We start from the raw sequence: 21,633 nt of genomic DNA, 5'->3' as shown, positions 1-21,633 counted from the left end.
TTTACATTCGTATTATTCTTACGCTAATAGTGGTACAGTCAGAAATGAAGCACGGCAACTGACTAGAATTTTAAATTTAAGATGACTCTAATTTCTGTGCAGAATTTGATGCACTAAAGAAGCGGCCGCAAAGATTTTCAAACGCAGAAAAATTTCCGCATAACTCTCGTTCAGAATATGTTCTATCATACGCAGTCTGTATTTGGTTCTTGTTGATCATTATCAAAGAAAGCAGCAGTGTAAGTAACAACAAATAGCAGTCTCTTGCCATTGTTTCACTAATGACATGATTCCTCTCTTTTTTTTTTAAATTGTAAGCGGCGGCAGCGCGCACAAAAGCAAGCCATGCCGCGAGCGGCGACAGGCCGTAAATACGCACTATCAGAATGCGACAAACAATGCATGACACAGTACAGTAATGCATTTTCAGCTTAGAGTGACGTAAACACCTATTAAAAAAAAAAAGATACTTATCAGATCAAAGCAAAATAAGCGATCGATTCAAACCAGACGAAGCACGTGAAAAAGGAAGGGTACCCGTAATAATACGGACGGAGTGCCTGACGCATAGCAATGGCTACCTGGTAAAGCTTTAAAACTGCTAAGCTTACGACTCGAACCAAACTACTGTGGTTGTATCGTCATTCATTCCACCTAAATTGTGTCTCATATTACAATGGACCAACTTTGTTTCGATTTGGAGGTGCGGCCTAAACTTTTCTCTCCCCTTGAATTTCGAGTCTCAAATTTCATGTGCGACTTAGATTCGGGAAATTTTTTTTTTCCTTTATTTCGAGTCTCATTTTTCAGGTGCGGCTTAGATTCGAGTGCGGCTTCGATTCGAGTAAATACGGTATACAAATACAGACCAATGGAATGGAGACATGTAGAAAGACCAAAAATCAGAACTTAAACTAATCCCTATAAGAAGGCATAACAGACAAAGCCTAATACACACAGAAGATGATGTCAGGGTTGCCACAAGTTTCCCCCAAGTGAAATTCCCTGATTTCCAGACATGTTTTAGCATTTTTTCCTGACAAATTTTAAGATCTCAAGGGTAAGGAAAGACATAAGTTGACCAAAAAAATGTAAGGAATTCTGTGTTTCTATAGGTTTGAGCAAAAATCTTAAGTACTAACACCAACATCTTGTGTAACGAACTGCTTTTCGATGGAGAAAGAAAGCCAAATGGTATATATGTTTTGATGTTATTTTATTTCAATAAAGCGAAACACATTTGGTGACAAAAATACACATTTTGTTGTAGTTGCAAGACAGATTTAAAATAGCTTCACTGCTTTCAGAGATAACCTCAGAAAAGAGAACACCTCCTGAAAGAACTGAATAAGGTGGGAAAGAGTTGTGTAAACCAACACTGTAGGTGACCACAAATAAAATGTTGGTTCTACTATGTTCGTTATTGATGGTTATTACCCACTGTGTTATGTCTATTATTCTACAGGTATTGTGTGATTTTTCTTTCAAGAAACACACGAGTGCATAATGTATAAACTGCCAGTGACTGCCACAATTTTCTTCTTCTGATCATCCATACTTTCTAATGTATAAACTACATTCAAAGTGTCAAAATGTACTAGAATAAATAAAATGTCTATAAAATGCTGCACTGTACAATGTACTTGCAGTGAGACAGTCGCTATTCTTGAAATCCGTTGCCTGTGGCCTCTGGCTTGCCGAGGAGTATCTCAGTCCTGGGTCCATGGAAAAACCATGAATATCCACCACATTACAACACACAGGCAGACCCGCCTGCGGGCAGATCGGTGAGACTAGATCCAATAGGCAGGGCCCACACGTTAGTGGTAAAATATTGGCTTCAGATCAGCAGGCCCAATCCATTAGATATACCCACAGAAGTGGCCTGCAATTTTGGCCTGTCATGGAAGTCCACTCGTCTGGCCAGCCATTCACATTTCTCAGACACCATGTTGATGAAATGAGACCCCAGCAATCACCGACGCAACAGATTACCTGTGCAAATACTATGAGAATCAATACTAATGAGGATAGGTAGCAACTCACCATAAAGGTGATTGCTGAGCCACAGAGAGGCACATAGAAAAGACAATCACACTTTCACAACTAAATTTTTGGCCATAGCCATAATCAGAAAACGAGAGCGCACACACATTCACACAATCAATCAGACAACAACTCATGTACCATTGTCTCCAGCCGCTGCGTCAACAAGCTCTGAGAATCACTTCCAAACAAACCACTTCTCAACCCACAGTACCTCTCATTGGTAGCTGCTAGGCTAGCAGCAAGTAGTGGTGACAGCACTGACTGCAAGCAGAGGCAAGGCGTGGGAAGGGGAGAAGTAGTAAGAATGAGAGAGTTGGGAAGCAGCCCACGTACTCAGCTGCACCCAGCCAGCGATGAAGCACCACATCTCGTAAACAAACAGTTTCATGCTACTGAGACGAAAACGAGATTTTTCAGGGTGAATACGTGGACAAGGGAAAAACAAATTCCCGTATTTCCCAGTTAAAAATACACTTTTTCCGTGTTAAGTGACAGTATACTTTTCCTCGGAACTGCAAAATTTATCAATTTATAGAGATTGCAATGCACTTTTGTAAGCCAGTCATAGTTCATGTCACGTGATCTCGCCAGCCGATACAGTGGATATTCAAAGCAAAGGACACGTCATGTTGTCAGCCAATAGCATTATCACTGTTAAGTAGTGCGTACACACAAACAGGAAAAGTTAATGGTTTAAATTAATATACATAGTGTTGCTACAAGAAAAGCAAAGCTTTCACATACAATATTGGTATCAACAATTAATAAGCTGCAAGAGAAGCTTAACTTTCACGTATAACATTGATCTTCTTTGCGCGTGTTACACTTTAAGATACATCACACAAATGCGCCAGTAAAATTTTTAATAACAACATAAATGTATGATCTTTTGGGCTCGAAATTTTTCTAAATCGTCATCCTCAAAGAGTTGATTTTTAAATGAGAGTCAAACGCTCTGTGATTAAAGAAATTCATCGCACGTAGTTCATCTTGGGTAAAACGAAATTTACTTTGAAAGTAACACTTTTCAGTCAATCATTCACAATATTTTCCCGCGACCTGTTAGAAACAGGTTTGTTTCAGCAGTTGCCAGAGAGCGCCAATTACAGGCGTCACACCGCTTGTGCAGCTACGATGGTGCAAGAAGCCCGTTTGTTCGTATGTGTAAAACATTAAAAGATCTTACGTTATGTCATAAAAGAAACAAGACATCAGAAGATATTCCAAGAGCATCGGAATTTCATGAACCATAATAACGTGCATAATTCGGTTTAAAGTGCATATTCATACGTCCAGATTCGGTTGTAAATTTTCTTGGAATACCAGTACTGTATTATTTCATTTTTGGTTCTTTATAATGGCATAATGCCATACTTGCAACAAGACGAAAACATGCTCTTTTGAAATGTAGAGAACAGTTGAAACTAGCCAATAGTGTAGAATTAAGCATTTTGTTACAAATAAATTGACTGCCTCAGCGGAAAAGATTAATAAAAACAACTTTTCTTTAGCAAACAGACAAAAATAACTTCATTGTTCTGCAAGGCGATTAATGCTTGACTGAAATTGTCGCCCGGGCAGATACCCTGGTTCGCTCCTAGTGAATATGGCAGCTTGCGCGCGACAGTAAAATTTTTCCGAATAGCATCTTGCTGCTACTGCTTATATAGCTAACAGACACACTTTAGTAGCCAGAAGCAAGAGAAGGTGCTACACACTCGCGACGCAACTGCGCATGCGCATGGGCCCGCATGCAACTGCTGACACGAATCTAATGTAAACAGTTGCAACGTCACGCTCATCGAAGGCAATTTGTTGTTATGTAGCATTGCATAGTCTTCCTAAAGCCTCTGACACATTTTGCTGCTGGCAGATGCTTGTATGAGCACTGTGTTTTGTTGTTGTACATGGCACATTTCCTTTGCAACTTAAGTTTTATTTTAGTTTTTTTCTCTCGTTCATGTTTTATTGCTGCAGTATTATTCTGCAGTAGCGGGATACAGTAATATCCTTTGTTTGAGTATTATTTCTTACCAATCAAAATGACGAAAGTTTAACTGAAAACTAAAACAAAAAAATCCCAGAATTCTAAAAAAATTCCCGGGTTTTTCCCAGATCTCCCGGTTGTCCCAGGTCGTATACACCCTGTTTTTCCATTATTTTCACCCAAATGTCCTTGATACATTTGAAATTCCCTGATATTCCCTGATTTCCAGAACTTGTGCCAGTCTTGGATGTATTTAGAGAGATGCACAAAGATGTCTTTCCTCAAAAAAATTACTGTAAGAATGCACTGTGGAAATATATTAGCACTGTGACAACAGGATGGAGCGGAAGCAGCAGTAGCTAGTGGCACAGCTAGCGAGGGGCGACAGTGTAGACGATATTGCAGCCTGCCCGAGGCCTGCTGCTCTGTACAGTCACGACAGTGATGGTGGTGGTGACAGACTGCAGTAGAGCATTCCTCAAACCTTTCCAGATTGGTGCACAGGTGTTCAAAGCAGTGTATAGTACTACTGCATAGACCACACTGATAATGTTTATGATGAACATGAACAACAAAACAGATACCACATTAACTGCAAGACACCCACTACCAACACAAATCTTACCTCTACATGATCTGTCACAGCTGGCAAATGTAAGTTCGCTTACTGCCCTACTGCCATCCTAGACTGCTCCATAGGTCTTTCCACACGCTGCTTGCCACACCACGTCTTTCTCTCAGACATATGGATAACATCACAGTTCCTTAGCAGAGGTACTAACCCTTTTGTAGAAAGAAGTGACAGTAGTATTTTTTTGTATTCCACAGTTTATGGTGCTATACAACTTTTTGTGATTGTCACCATGTCACTGCAGAGCTGGAAGGCTAAAAAGCCCTAGATGCACTGAGGAGACAAAAGTGATGGGGCAGAGATATGCACATACGCATATGGCAGTAATATCACGTGCGCAGGGTATAAAACAATAGTGCAGTGGTACAACTGTCATTTGTTCTCAGGTGAAAAAGTTTCCGATGCAATTGTGGCCCCATGACAAGAATTAAAATACTCTGAACATGGAATGGTGGTTGAAGCTATTGTTCGCATCATGTAAGGTGGCGGCCCAATTTTCGGCCGTTTTGTGCATCCCCGTCCACTAGTCACTAGCGGCCAATAATATTCATTCTCTTTCCGAGTGGCTAGCAGTGAGTTACAGCTAGAGAGCGAGAATCTCACTCCTACGTGCTGCACTGTTTCTGCACTTTGTGACAATTTAATAATTCATTCAACTATCATTTTTTTTTGTTTGTTTCTTTTTTTTTTCTTGTAGCAGTATAGCTGTGAATGTGTATCTTGTAAATGTTTAGGTGCGATTAAAAAAAAGTCAGGTGACGGCAATAAACGTGAAGTGCTTCAAAAGCAGGTGAGGCAGATTATTTACCACATTTATAACTTTTTCAAATGTGAATTTAAAAGCAGGTCTCCTACAGTTGACATTGGAAAACACAAGAACTGACTCCAGAACCATGTGGTGCCGGCAAGAGTAAAGAGAATGTCAAGCAAAAGTGTCAGAGCTGTAAGAACTGTAGAAACAGTTGGTTTTGTGCCACATGGAAAGCATCGAAATTGCAAGGAACCTGTAACACAAATGGATAGTTTTAACAACGATGTTTTAAAGTGCTCCGTGCGAATGATGAATGCCCGACATGACAAAAACATGTTACAGTTATGCAAGCTTCAATAATAAGTGCTCCGTCGAGGTAAAGAATTTTAACACTTTGGGTCCTGAGCCATTGCGCGCGGGTGTCTACCAAAAGACTGGCTGACTTTAACGTATTTTAAACTACTACAACTCATGAAAGCTTTTAGTTACAGCAATAAAATTACTCTTATTGAAAAACCTAGACTTTCTTGTTTAAAACCATATATAATACCTTTCTCTTGAATTAATACATATTTTTGACAAGCGTTATTATTATAACATTGTTTTTGAAAAAAGGAAAAATTGGTCAAAGGTATATTCACTGTATTTTCTAGAAGGATTTTTTTTTTTAATTTTACACAAAAATTGTAATTATGATGGATACAGTATGTCTCATCTACAGTAACCTCCTGTAACTATTTTAGGATCCAATTTTGCTCTTTGTGTGGTAAATTTTGAAGTGCGGCATTTTGTACAATGCTACTTTACATTCACTACCCTGGTAGCTTCTGTCTTTTCGCCACACTTTGCCAGAAACTTCCTTATTTCCATCAGTGTAACTCCTTTCCACCTTGATAATGAGCAGGTGGGTGAAAGGGAATTTGTGCTTCGTAATTTCCTGATGCATTGTTGAGGATACAGATTAGTTTGTTCCTTTATATGTTTCATCATACTGTCTCTCAGGAAATCTGACAAAAATTCTAGAGGTGCACTGTCTGGTCTAAGCTGACAACATTGCGTATTCCAAATTGTCCTGAGAATAGATCGATATCTGGTGCACGATCAGTAGACATCCAACCTTCCTAAGAATCGGTGGGGCGCGCACGTCTCGACTTCCCCCTCGCTGTTAGTCTCACTCGTTCTTCAGGCACAATATCGACTGGATTACTTGCTGCTGAAGTGCTTGGACACCTGCTCTCCTCTTCTGAGTCTATCAGAAGAGTAGTATTTGCATATAAAATCATAATTACGTACTGAGAGTTTTTTAGTGAAAATCTGAACAAAAATTATAGATGTTTTTTTGTCAGAACTCTTTACCTGAATTGCCAGAAACTTCTTCTTGAACATAGTCCACATCATCATCAGAGTCATCTACAATATCTTCCTCTGACAAATCAACGTCAATTGCTTCTTAGTCATGATATAACTCGCGAGCAATTTCTTCGTCCGTCAAGCCATGCTTCGCCTTGTCGACGCTACTGAGACCGCACGGGACAAAATCGCTGCTTACAAAACCCGACAAATAAAAAGGGAAGCACACCCTTCCACATCATGCCCGCACTATCTAGTGACCAATACTCGAACTACAGTCCATGCAATGCCTCCCAGACAAGCGGGAGCCGTAAGAACACACAAAGGAAAGAAGGGGAAGAACGAGAACACGCGCCCGTTAAATCACGGGCGCCGGGCTTTCGGGCAGGTCGCGCACGCCCGTATTTTTACGGGCGTCGGCGCCTAAGTGTTAAAAGACATTGGTCCAGGTACGTATGTTAAGATGAGAGTTTTTATTTCAATGAAGTGACCTAGGTGCAGCACGAACTATATCCCATAAAGATTCACGACACAAGAGAAAAAAGTAGTTCAAGAGTGTATTACCTTGATGAAACATGGATCAATTAGAATCATTCCAAGAAGATCTGCTGGAAAATGAGTGATTGTACTGGCAGTTTTAAAGTTCTCATAGGGATAGGTTCTCAGATAATTATTCTGCATGCTGACTCTTCTTGTTTTATTTCTGAAAATAAACTTGTATTCTTGTGCAAGAAAAACAGCAGTGATCGCCATTTGGCAATGAACACTGTCAGTTTCATGACGTGATTCCCAATTCTTGTCATACCTTGCTTCGAAGTCGGTCATTGCCAGTTATAATTCAACTGTTATAGAGAAAACACAGTACAAACACCAGAAAAGCGGACATTTTTCCCCAACCTAAAAATAAAAATATTAAGCACCGTATAAATCACATTCGTGCTGATCTGCAGCTCATTGATTTACACTGCACCAGTCCGGTGACAGAACGACAAACTTGACTTCCTTGCACGTGAATGGGATCACACGTATCACTGTCATTAAAGCCCCATGAGGTTAATTTGGGCAAATGGTTTTAAGACTATGTGGGAGGGAAAAAAAATGTTCAAGATAACATGCAGTGAATCACTTTGTGCATGAGGTAATAGACAATGAGGCAACAGGCAACAGCCCACCTGTAGCGTGGGCACACTCTGTGTGGCACGCTGAAAAGCTTCAGAAACAAGAATCTGACAGGGAAGTGATGGTGGACATAAGCCTTGAACCTATCGTCATAAATTTAAAATCAGACTGTTCGGAAAGAAACTCAAACAAAACAAACTCAAACAGAAGTTATGATAGTATTGTAACAAAGTATAATATTTCTTAGTTTTTAAAGAATTGAGGTTTAAAAAATGTGTCAACATATCGGTTGCACACATAATAATGAGAACTTCCTAGCCTTTTTGATTAGGACTTCTGTATCCTTTTAATTATCCGACTATAATGTTCAAGAAGTTAAGATTCTCCCACCATGTTGTAAACCTCTGTCATTTCCAATGCACGAACTGATGAGGCCCTAAAATAACAGTAACTGTTACTTTTTGAGATACAGGTGGTTTTTGATGTTATCGGTCAGATTCACTGGAGTTAATCACAGATGATGATTAATTGTTTGCTTGTTCAATGGATTATAAATGCAGTCTCTCACTGTAATATCAAATGTGTTGGTTTACGCTCATAATGCCCATTAACAATGAAAAATATGATAACTTACTAAGCATTTTTACAATAGCCTTTTACATTAGTCTTTCTACCACTAATTCTTTTTTACACGCAATGATTACACACACACACACACACACACACACACACACACACACACACCTTACACATTCTATTGAGCAGAAGCAGTTGTGAAGCAAATATAATGAAATCTGTGGAGCAGTGGACGTTAATTAACAATGTGAATTAATATTTCCCTCGTGGTGATTGACTGAAATTGATTTAAGTGTTTGTTATTCCCCTCACAGATTTGAACATATAATACAGGCAAACTAGCCTGGCTCTTATCAGCAATGCAGTTCGGCAACGAGGACTTTGTTTGCCCACTCCCAGCTGCCGCTGCCGCGCATGAGCAGTCCCCCCCCCCCCCCCCTCCCCTCCCGTGCTTCCTTTCCATTCTGCCCCTATGCGTGGACGTGCTGTCCTACGTGACGCGGGCTTTAGATGCATGGGACATTCCATTTTAGAAATTGTTAGGGAATTCAGTATTCTGAGATCCACAGTGTTCAGAGTGTCCCAAGAATACCAAATTTCAAGCATTACCTCTCATCGTGGACAATTCAGTGGCCGATAGCTTTCACTTAACGACCAAGAGCAGTGGCACTTGCACAGAGTTATCAGTGCTAACAGACATTCTGCACTGCGTGAAATCAATGTGAGATGTACAACGAATGTATACATTAGGATACTGCAGCGAATTTTGGCATTAATGGGCTATGGGAGTAGGTGACTGATGTGACTGCCTTTGCCAACAGCATGACATCATTTGCAGTGCCTCTCCTGGGATTGTGATCATATTGATTGGACCCCAGACAACTGCAAAACCTTGAACCAATCAAATGAGTCCCAATTTCAGTTGGTAAGAACTGATAGTCGGTTCCAAGTGTGGGGCAGACCACAAGTAACCTTGGACCCAAGTTGTCAGTAAGGCACAGTGCAAGCTAGTGGTGGCTCCATAATGGTGTGGGCTGTGTTTACATGGAATCGACTGAGTCCTCTGGTCCAACTAAACAAATCATTGACTGGAAACGGTTATGTTCCGCTAGCTGGAGACCATTTGCAGACATTCATGGACTTCATGTTCCCAATCAACAATGGAATTTTTATGAATGACAATGCGTCATGTCACCAGACCACAATTGTTCTCAAATGGTTTGAAAAACATTCTGGACGATTCAAATGAATAGTTTGGCCACCCACTGAACATTTATGGGCCACAATCAAGAGGTCAGTTTGTGCACAAAATACTGCACTGGCAACACTTTCACAATCAAGGACTGCCACAGAGGCATCATGGCTCACTATTTCTGCAGGGGCTCCCAATACTTTTTGAGTCCATGAAGTGTTAAGCTGCTGCACAAACTTGCTGGTCAAATTGAGGTCCAACATGATATTACAATATTAGGAGGCATCCCATGACTTTTGTCACCTTAATGTATGCAGCATGTAAGAAAAACAAAGTATGTATAATTTTAGAGTGTTTAGAGGAGATGAAATGAAACTTTTCTGTGGGAGAAGAAAGCTGCAGTTGCACCATTTCACCAGCAGAGTCCAAAAAGGTCTTGATGTTAGTAATGTTCAGAGAGAGTGTTCAAACTGCTGAGTGATGAATATTGTTCTAGAGATATTGCTGACTTTCTTTGCATTTCTTTCTGAGGGACGAGATGAAGCTTTTGGTGTACGAGACACTGATAGACACACCAAAAGGGCTGGCTCCACCATCCCTCTGCCCCCCCCCCCCCCCTGCATAACTGACCACAGTTGTCAAGGGATTCATATGGAAACCTGTCTATATGACGGAACACAGTAAGTCCACAATTACCTGCCTCATCTCTCATCTACTGCAGCATCCTTGAAACTTTGTGACACACACACACACACACACAACATAGCAGGGTAGAAATATATGCCTATGATCATGGTTTTTGCAGGTCTAGACTTCTCAAAATTAACAGAAATGTTTGCTTGCTTCACAGGCACCCACAATTTTGTTTCCATTTTTTTACATAACCCAAAGAATTGGATTATATTGAGTGTTTCGCACAAAGTTTGCTTTATGAAAGCAATCACCGTTACAAGAATTTTCAGAATTCTGCTTCTCTAATAGCTTTGAAGTATTTGTTGTATTTGTCCTATTACAGCAGTGAGCGGAATAGGAAAAGGTGAGAATATTCATTCAAAAATGTGTAATAACAATACCATCTACACACCTTTTACTCTTTGTAATGCTGAAAATGCTAGATAATACAGATGCAGATTTATGTGAAAATATGACTTCACTGAAATCACTCAGTTTGTAAAACAAACTACTAGCAAATAAAGCAATACCACTCTTTTACAAATATAATCATCATTTTCTCGATGTTTGTTTCTTCCAAAGAAATTGTTTTGGCTTTCTTCTTCCACAGAAGCCAGTTCAGGTAGCACAGAGGACTGGAGGAGGAGGCATAGTTTGAGTAGGTCATTTGCCAGTGAACTACATAAACTCTGTTCTCTGAGTGTTCATATCTGAACTACAGTTTTCTTTTGTGTGTGCGACTGAAGTATAACCACAAAACAAACACTGCTTTCATTTTGATGTGTATGAGAAAATCTCAAGTGGGATGCGAAGTGTGTCATACTGTCAGTCCCACGTTCAGTGAACAGACTATACCAACATGAGGGACAGCTACATAAATCCAAAGAAGCAAGGCTCTGTGCCTTTCACTATCTAAGCAAATTATATCCTTATCAAGTTCCCCAATTTCCAGATAAACATGGTACTCTGTTCGCAAACTTCTCAAAGCTTCTCATAGCTTTCCTATTCCCTTATGTAAACTTTCTTTGTATTCTAATTTGGCTCTGTAAGTTTTACTCATTTGTCAGTTTCAGTATCATTACACAATGAACGTGATTCCCAACAAAAATATTATGGACACAGGAAAATAGTATAAACACGGAATATCAAACGTGTACGTTAACTTTGTGTGGTAAAATTGGAATGTGCAATGTATTCAACAGCAAGAAGGTCATGGGGCTCACCTGACAACTCTGTGTGTGCATACAATGAACTCTGGCTTCGAGTTCCATTGATGGTAAGTTATGTAGAACCTAGTTTGTAACCATATCCACTGCTGCCCTTTGGTCAGAAAACGATAATGGCAAGAAGTACCTTCTCCCTTCTGCATCACTGGAAATAATAGAAGAAAATGCCTGAATTCTGAGCAGGAATAACATAGGTTTATGATGAATAGCATTTTCGTTTATACTTACAAGCTTCATGGCACGTGACAACTTTCTCAAGATCATCCACATGGTAATAATCATAACCTGATGTACCCAGTACTTCAAATGGTAAATAGCCAATAATGGGAGGTGCTCTGAAAAGTATCAAAGAATGCAACTGCAATAACAATGTCATTATTTTGAATGAATATTCAAAATTAAAGTGCCATACCAATACATCTCAAAGAAAAGTACAAGTAATTTATAGCTCACTTTATGAAACAAATTTTGTTTTCAGTTTCTCAGAAGTTTCCTTAACATTTCTTCGCAGGTCACACGCATATTACACAGATTTCTAAAAACTAAATATGTGTGTTCTCAGACATTTAATGTTTCACACAACAACAACTGGGATTTACTTAGAATTACATACACTTGTTTCCTGCGTACATTTTATTCACTTGCTCCTCCCAAAAGAAAACACTGGAGAATCAGGTTTGCATTACGAAATTTCACTGCAAAGTTAAAAAATACAATGTAAGACATTCCTCTCTGGTTGAATACAAAATTTCCTCCCTGTCAAGATGCTGCTGATGAGGGCTGTATGTCAGGCACAGCATAGTTACTTAATGGTGTTTTCTATTGGCATATGAAACATTTGGAATTTATGGATACATGTTTTATCAATAGAACACATTTTCAAATCTTTCACACAGAGACTTCATTTACTTAAGAAGCAGATATGCATCTACCGACCTATTTTGGACTCTCATTAGTACAAAACCATTCCTTTCTCAGCATCTTTGGAAAATCGAACAGATTATTATTCTCCGTAAAGCAACAGTTACTCTTCCACATAGTACATACATGATGTAATCAAAAGTTGTGAATAAATCCACAGGAAGAGGTCATAAGACCCCATTAGTTCAGGCATTCAGTCATAGAGATTCCACAGGTGCCTCTGCCATTGTTAACAATGTTATATGAAGAGATGTGGAAAAATCAAGGAAGCACTAAATGCAGTCAGAGCTGTGGTAGGTATTAGAAATTAACTGCTAGGACATGTTTGTCAGCTTATAGCTTAACTCTACAAAGCTACATGATGTTATTGGCAGTGAATATTTTTACAGTTTAATGTCTTTTTATGCTTATGACTGTAATTAAAGTCAAGCTAAAAATTTGGTAAATGTACCACAATGCAAACTGACATACAATGTTACCAAAATAAGACTCATTTTATTTAATAACAAGGAATCATAACTCTGAGATTTGTGGCAAGTTCCCCCGGACTGTGCAAATGTATGCACAAAAGTGTTATGATAAGTTACGACAGCATAAACAGTAGCACAGCTTCACATTAATCAGGGAAGTATCAAACAAATGGCATGTGTCTTCTTAAACTAGCCATGACTGCCATCAGTACATAATATAAAAACATGATAAAAGTGTGATACACACACATGGCTTTGATGCAGACCTGCCATTAGCAACATCGTGCTTGCTGGTGAAGTACAAGCAGCTGAGGAAGCTTGGCCACTATGTGTTGCTGATCAGAAGCACAGTTTACAATGGTGAGTTACAAAGCTAGCAGCAAGATATTTAAAATTCTACATAAGCCAAAATAGAATGAGTTAAAATGTAATTTAAAATGAATTACAACAAACAAATGGGTCCACAGTAAAATATTAGTTATAAATGCCAGCTCTCAAACAGGTGTCTATGATTATGCTCTTCAGATGCACACACCTGTGAGGAAGACATGGGCGGCATGGGAACATGGATGGAAAATAAACGGACAGAGTCAGAACATCAGCATGCTGATTTACCTTATTGTATAGTAGCACGACAAAGCTCTCTGTTTCTGTTTGCACACTATTTCTTTTAATATGTATAAATATTAATGTTTTTCTAGGCTGCTTGACCTTTATATTGCGAAAAATAATGCCTTCGAATGGGAAATAACTTACTTGATGCACTGGCTGACACTTTTATTACTGACTTATATACATAATTTTTTAATAATTTCACAAACTGTGCAAAGCAGGATATTTCCTATAAACGTTATGTGGATGATACCTTGATGATGCTAAAAGGTAGCGCAAATAATACTGATCTATGCACCCTAAAATTAGCTTCACCACCAAAATAGAGAAAATTAATTTCATCAACCATCTGTGTCTGATGACTGCTAAAACTACCAACAGACATACGTTCAGTATTTATAGAAAACCTAAGAGCACCAATAATAATATTCAAGCCAAAATCTGTCACCCAATTCTGCATAAAATAGTGTCCTTTTTACTTCCACGATATAGTGACATATTCACTTGCCATTAGACAGCCAAGAAATATGTAAGAAATTACACTTTTTAAAACAAATAGCAGTGGCAAATGGGTACACAGAGAGCTTTCTCATGAGATCATGCAATAAGATAAAGAAATAAGATTGACATAAACACTCAAGGGCACAAAAATGGGGAAGGTGACTGGACAACATACACTGAAGAGCCAAAGAAACTGGCACATCTGCCTAATATCATGTAGGGCCCCCGCGCGCATGCAGAAGTGCTGCAACACGACATGGCATGGACTTGACTAATATCTGAAGTAGTGCTGGAGGAAACTGACACCTTGAATCCTGCAGGGCTATCCATAAATCTAAGAGTACGAGGGAGTGGAGATCTCTTCTGAACAGCACATTGCAAGGCATCCCATTGCTCAATACTGTTCATGTCTGGGGAGTTTGGTGGCCAGCGGAAATGTTTAAACTCAGAAGGGCAGTCCTGGAGCCACTCTGTAGCAATTCTGGACATGTGGTGTGTTGCATTGTCCTGCTGGACAGCTGGAATTGCACAAGTCCATCGGAATGGACAATGGACATGAAAGTATACAGGTGATCAGACAGGATGCTTACGCACGTTTCACCTGTCACAGCCACATACAACCGTATCAGGAGTCCCATATCACTCCAGCTGCACATGCCCCACACCATTACAGAGCCTCGCATTCGGGAGGACGACGGTTCAATCCTGTCTCCGGCCATCCTGATTTAGGTTTTCCGTGATTTCCCTAAATCGCTTCAGGCAAATGCCGGGATGGTTACTTTGAAAGGGCACGGCCGATTTCCTTCCCCATCCTTCCCTCACCCGAGCTTACGCTCCGTCTCTAATAACCTCGCTGTCGACAGGACGTTAAACACTAATCTCCTCCTCCATTACAGAGCCCGATCTTGAACAGTCCCCTGCTGACGTACAAGGTCCATGGATTCATGTGGTTGTCTCCATCCCCATACACATCCATCTGCTCGATACAATTTGAAACAAGTCTCGTCCGACCAGGCAATATGTTTCCAGTCATCAACAGTCCAATGGCGGTATAGACAGGCCCAGGCAACATGTAAAGCTTTGTGTTGTGCAATCATCAAGGATACACGAGTGGGCCTTCGGCTCCCGAAAGCTCATATCGATGAAGTTTCATTGGATGGGTAGCATTTTTGATGGTCCAGCATCGAAATATGCAGCAATCTGCAGAACGGTTGTACTTCTGTCAGGCTGAATGATTCTCTTCAGTCGTCATTTGCCAACTATAACACCATGTTCAAACTAACTTAAATCTTGATAATCTGCCATTGTAGCAGCAGTAGCCAATCTAATAATTGTGCCAGACGCTTGTTATCTTATATACACACTGCCGACCGTAGCACCGTATTCTGCCTGTTTACATGTCTCTGTATTTGAGTATGCATGCCTATACATTTCTTTGGCACTTCAGTGTATCAGCTAGAGAAATTACTTAAGAACACAATTGACAGACGCAGCTTCCAAATAAATTATACTGCGAAACTGCAGCTTGAATATAAGACAAATAACAAGTAAAATACATTTGAAAATTCAGACATTCACAAAATACACTGCAACGATTATGATAAATTTTATATTGGACAGATGGATATAAATTTTGATACTTGTTTTAGGGAACACACATCCACAGAACAAAACTACATTTGTACAACACCTTCCTGAACACAAATGAACACAGGTTACAACATGCAGATCGTACATACTGAACCAAAAGGGAAATAGACATCTATGGGTATAAGAAACACCACCCAGCTAAAATAGTGAATGAATTTACATCAAACGCCTATTTTTCACTGTACAACAGGCTCTTGAATTTCCTGCGCATCCTGATGTTCTGACCCTGTCCATTTAGTTTCCATCCATGTTCCCACGCCAGCCATGTCTTGCTCATGGGTGTATGTGTCTTGTTGACACTGTTTTTGTGAGCTAATTGTGCCTGTGGGTTTTGTGTCTTGGTATGCTACTTTCAATTAATTTCATTACTTATTATATACACCACAGACACCTGTTTGAGAGCTGACTTTTGTAAGTAATATTTTGCTGTGAACACATTTGCATTCTCTAATTCAGTTTTAATTATATTTTTAACTCATTCTACTCTGGCTTAGGCAGAATTTCAAATATCCTCTCTCTGGCTTTGTAATACAACATTGTAAACTGTGCTTACTGTCAACATCACCAAGTGGCCAAGCTTCCTCAACTGTCTGTAGCCTTAAGCACAGTGTGTTAATGATGGCCCTACACCATGGGACATGAGCGTTCACTACAGTTTTATCATGTTTAAATATCATATGGTGATGCCAACCATGGTCATAAAATTTATTTTCTTCTTTTACTAAGTTTGTAGGAGACAGATATGTTTATTAGATGTTTCTCAGGAACTGTGAATAAATATTACTAATTATATTGCAGTCACTTATCATAATGCTCTTATTCATAAATATGCACATTCTTTTTAGGTCAATCTGATTGTGATCATAGCAATTAAAATTGTTTACTGAACTGAGTAAAAAAATTGCAATCATAGACTATTGTTCCAAATATGTCTTCATAAATCTTTGGGATGATGATGATGTGAGTTGCTCATGCGCATGGTCAATCCACCTAAAAATATGCCAACTATTCAGCACGTTCCACAAAGAATAGGAAACAAATTGAACTTTCAATGTATCAGAATTTTTGGGGGCAGTTTCTACATCTGTATCTACAAAGATCTCTGCAAGCCACCATACAGCTCATGGCAGAGGGCACCCTGTACCACTATTAATCATTTCCTTTCCAGTTCCATTCAGAAACAGCACAAAAGAAAAACAACTGCCTATATGGCCTCCGTGTGAGCACTAATTTCTTGTATCTTATGTTCATGGTCCTAAGGTGCAATGTATGTTGGCAGCAGTAGAATTGCTTCAAATACTGGTTCTCTAAATCTTCTCAATTGTGTTTCTCAAAAGAAGTCTTCTTCCCTCCAGAGACTCCCACTGAGATCCTGAAGCATCACCATAACACTTATGTGTTGATCAAACCTACCAGCAACAAATCTAGCAGCCCGCCTCTGAACTGCTTCGATGTCTTTCTTTAATACGACCTGGTATGCTTGCCAAATACTCAAGCAGTATTCCAGAATGGGTCACACAAGCATCCTATATGTAATCTCCTTTACAGATGTATCACTCTTTCCCAAAATTATCCCAATAAACCAAAGTTGACCATTCGCCTTCCCTACCCCAATTGTCACACTTTCATTCCATTTCATATCACTTTAGAGAGGTATGCTCAGATATTTAAATGACATGACTGTGTCAAGTGGGACATTATTAATACTGTATCCAAACGTTACAGATTTGTTTTTCCTACACATCCGCACTAACTTACTTTCTTCTACATTAAGAGCTAGCTGCCATTCATCACACAAACTAGAAATTTTGTCTAAATCTTATCTTCAAACAATCACTCAACTTCAGCACCTTACCGTACACCACAGCATTATCAGCAAACAACTGCAGATTGCGTCCACCCTGTCCACCAAATCATTTATGTTTGTCAGTACAACAGAAGTCCTATTACGCTTCCCTGGGGCACTCCTTTGTTTCTGGTGAACACTCACTATCAAGAACAACATATTGACCCTGTACCTTAAAAAGTATTCTAGCCACTCACATACCTGTGAACCTATTCCATATGCTCATACCTTCATTAACAGCCTGCAAAGGGCACTATGTCAAATGCTTTCTGGAAATCTAGAAATATGGAATCTGTCTGTTACCCTTCATCTATAGTTCACAGTATAACATGTGAGAAAAGAGCAGGGTTTCGCATGAGCGATGCTTTCTAAAACCATGCTGATTCACGGACATAAGCTTCTCGGTCTCTAGAAAATTTATTACATTCAAACTAAGAATATGTTAAAGGATTCTGCAGCAAATGATGTTATAGATATTGGTCTGTAATTTTGCGGGTTCATTGTTTTACCCTTCTTATATACAGGACTCATCCGCACTTTTTTCTGTTTGCTTGGGACTTTGCGCTGGGCAAGCGATTTGCTATAAATGCAAGCTAGGTAAGGGGGCAGTGCCAGGGAGTACTCTTTGTAAAACCAAACTGGGATTCCATATGGACCTGTTGATTTATTTGTTTTCAAATGTTTCAACTGCTTCTCTATGTCAGTGATGCTTATTACTATGTCGTCCATACGAGCATCTGTCCTATGTTCAAATGATGGTATGTTTGTACAGTTCTCCTGCATGAAAGATCTCTTGAATGAAAAATTTGAAACTTCAGCTTTAGTTTTGTTTTCTTCAATTGCCACTCCAAACTGGTTCATTAGGGACTGGCTGGAAGCTATTGATCTGCTTAGTGATTTTACACAGGACGAGAAGCTTCTTGGGTTCTGTGCCAGATGTTTTGCTAAGGTATGATGGTGGTAGTAGTTGTACACTTTGCACATAGATTTTTTCGCAAATGCACGAATGTCTACTAACCTTTACTTGCAATCATTTGTGCATTCTCTTTTGAATTGGGGATGCAACAGCCTCTACTTCCTCAGAATTTTCCAAATCTTATTATTAAACCATGGTGGGTATTTTACAGCCTTAATCCACTTACTAGGTTGATAGCTCTCCAGACCATGATTTACAATCTGCTTAAACTTTGCCCATAATTCCCCTGCAACTACCTTACTGGAAGTAAGTGATGTCAAATCATTGTGTAAGTGAGATGATATAAACTGCTTATCTGTTCTTTCTAGCACATCTCGGTATTTACATACTACTGACCACAGACATTCTTTGAATGACTATAGAACTGTCACAACGGAATTGAGTGGCTGATAAAAAGTTCAACAATTAATTTGGTTTCACCTACACCTGCTATCTGCGACCAGACAACTTCCCTGTCAAACTCAACATTTTTGGCAACTGCAATGAACAGTCCCACTCCTATGGTCTCTATTCTGTCTTTCTGATACACACTCCATGATTCGCTAAATATCTCAGAGCTTTCCACCTTGAGTTTCAGCAAGCTCTCAGTCCCAAGAATAATGTGGGTGCAAGAACTTTCCTGGAGGGCAGTAAATTTGGGAACTTTGTTACGAATACTTTGACAATTTACTGATAAAATTTTGCAGGTGAAATGTCTTTCCTCTGAATCCAGTCTGCCTTTCCTTGTTGCATATCGACTGGCGAATGTTCATCAGAGTACCTCAAACTACCAACTAGCATAAAAATACCAAATATGCTTTCCACAAGTACTCTGCTACCTGAGTAGTTGCTCCCTTTGTATAGTTCAGCCCTTACCTATCAAGGGAATCCCACAAATCCCCACTCTTTCAGCACAGGTTTAGAAATCTGCACCAATGTGGTGCAGAGTCAGCGAAGTCTTTGGTTGAAACCCTCCACTCAGCTCAAAACCAAAGAACACTGATCAACTCTGGGAACAATGGTGTAAATTGCAAGCTCTGCTTGTAACCCAAGTGTGAGGCCAGCAACCTTCACCACTCCTGCCAGCCCACCTGTATGAACTGAGAATGGCCTCAGAACCCACGTGACAGGCATTGTTGATGCTGACGCGAGCCACAACTTGCACATGACTGCACCCTGCACACTTTATAGCCACAGGCACAGCTGCCTCCACATTTTGAATGAGCCCCTCCAGCAGATATACTCAGTGCACATTGGCTTTCTTTTACAGCCCTGGATGCGTTCTGTCTAAAAAGCTCCATAACACGTCTAGCGTTGGAGCTCCTGATAACTAGTAAACCTCTCCCTGTTCATACCTGTTCAAGCAGCAGCCACATGTCCTCACAGGGTGAATGGGCAAGAATGGGCAATGCCAGATGGCCTGTCTCCACATGGCCCTCCACCTCAAGCGACATGAAAGCATTACCACCCACCACTCACCCTGCAGTGAGGGCAGATCTACCATGTCAGGTCCACTGTGAGGTGGCTCAGCAGGAGCCCGTGGGCAAAACAAGCAACACCTGAGGTGTCCCATGCAACGCACAAGATTCTCCGCCACAGCTACATTCTGAGGCAGCACCCTGAAGGTGACTGGCCATAGCCAAAAATGCATTCAGCTGTTCCGGGAACTGCAGTCAGCTACCACTGGGTCTGCATGCAGCATGTACACATCCTACCCATCGTATCAAGTCTACGTGAAGAAGTAGACTGCAAAAGCGAAAAAATCCTACATATGCAGCTTGCTACTCTCTTGATGTGTCACCAATAACACTGATGCACTAATAAGCTATATAGATGGCTGTTCAGAAGAAATGAAAACTGTGCTACTGACTGAAAGAATTTACAATTACAAAACTGCAAGATTAAACCTATTAAACAGAGAAACATGAACAAAATTTAAGAAATACACTACAGGGAATACACTGGAAAAGAAACACTTAACCTGGTTCTCCGAATATTAAATACTGTTACAGTAGCAACAGAGGACCCTGTATGTTGGCATTCTTAGTGTAATGAAGAATAATTACATAGGCCAATGAATTTTTTTTGTTTTTACTTTGGTAGCTGATCTTTATAGATTTTTATGAGCTGAATCCAAATCTAGCCTTAGTTTTTTTGTCTTAGTTTTTTTGTATCACCCATAGTTTTCGAGCAATATGCTTTTTATTATAAGGTATAAAAATCATATGCTATATGGTAAATGGGGAAATTAACGAAACACTTTGTTACAAAATAAACATGGTTTGTATTTACGATAAGCTACTTAAAACAGTGGTATGTGTTAACAGAGGTTTCACTTGTCAGCTGGAATTGGTTTCTTTTTGTGTTGCTTTTTCTATGATCAGTTGCTTGCTGAACTTGACCAACAGTAGTCCCCCATCATGTTGGTGTTCCTGCAGCCTTGGTAGCGTTTTTCCATCACTTTAATGTTCTGGTGAAAACGCTCTCCTTGCTCCTCACTAACATCTCCCATATTGTCCGGGAAGTAACCAAGGTGATTGTTCAAAAAGTGAACTTCCAGGCTCATTAAACAGCCTAAAGTTTCAAACTTCTTTAACATTGTAGCTATAATAGAAACATGTTTTGGGTCTTTTTTCATGTCCTACGAACTTTGTAATGATTTGCTTGAATGATGCCCGTGCTTCTTTCTCATTTAAGGTCACTGTAAATTCAAAGTTAAAATCAAATATCAATTTTCTAATGTCAGGTCTGACAAAGATGCCTTCTTTTAGTTTAGCGTCTGAAAGGTATGGAAACTTTTGGCAGAGATGTTTAAAACATGGTCCATCTTTAGGCAAAGCCTTTACAAACTGTTTCATTAGGCCTAACTTTATATGTAGAGGTGGTAGGAGTATTTTTATCTACTAGGTTTTTGCGTAGAATGTTCTTCTCACCAGGTTTTAAAGACTCCCTCATAGGCCAGTTCTTTCTGCACCAGTGTTGATCCCTAGTCCTACTGTCCCATTCGCACAAAAAGCATGGAAATTTGGTAAAGCCACCTTGCTGACCAAGGAGCTTGCATGTTACTTTTAGATCACCACATATCTTCCAACCATGAGCAGAATAGCCTATTTTATTTAGCACTA

At 39.7% G+C, this 21,633-nt stretch overlaps 1 protein-coding gene across 2 annotated transcripts in view; it reads right to left on the bottom strand.

The window, feature by feature from the left end:
- The window catches only part of LOC124713911 (circadian locomoter output cycles protein kaput-like), a 123,348-nt gene that overhangs the window by 61,924 nt on the left and 39,791 nt on the right, over positions 1-21,633 (bottom strand). For both annotated transcript variants that reach the window (XM_047242981.1, XM_047242983.1), the window contains exons 10-11: positions 11,782-11,888; positions 11,551-11,698 (exon numbers count right to left, since the gene is read on the bottom strand). In XM_047242981.1, the coding sequence (XP_047098937.1) occupies positions 11,551-11,698; positions 11,782-11,888 (255 nt within the window). The remainder of the gene's footprint in view (positions 1-11,550; positions 11,699-11,781; positions 11,889-21,633) is intronic.

This window comes from Schistocerca piceifrons, chromosome 1 (assembly GCF_021461385.2).
Source record: "Schistocerca piceifrons isolate TAMUIC-IGC-003096 chromosome 1, iqSchPice1.1, whole genome shotgun sequence".
Lineage (NCBI taxonomy): Eukaryota > Metazoa > Arthropoda > Insecta > Orthoptera > Acrididae > Schistocerca > Schistocerca piceifrons.
The sequence above is the reverse complement of the archived record's forward strand: the minus strand, read 5'-3'. Positions and strand labels throughout refer to the sequence as shown.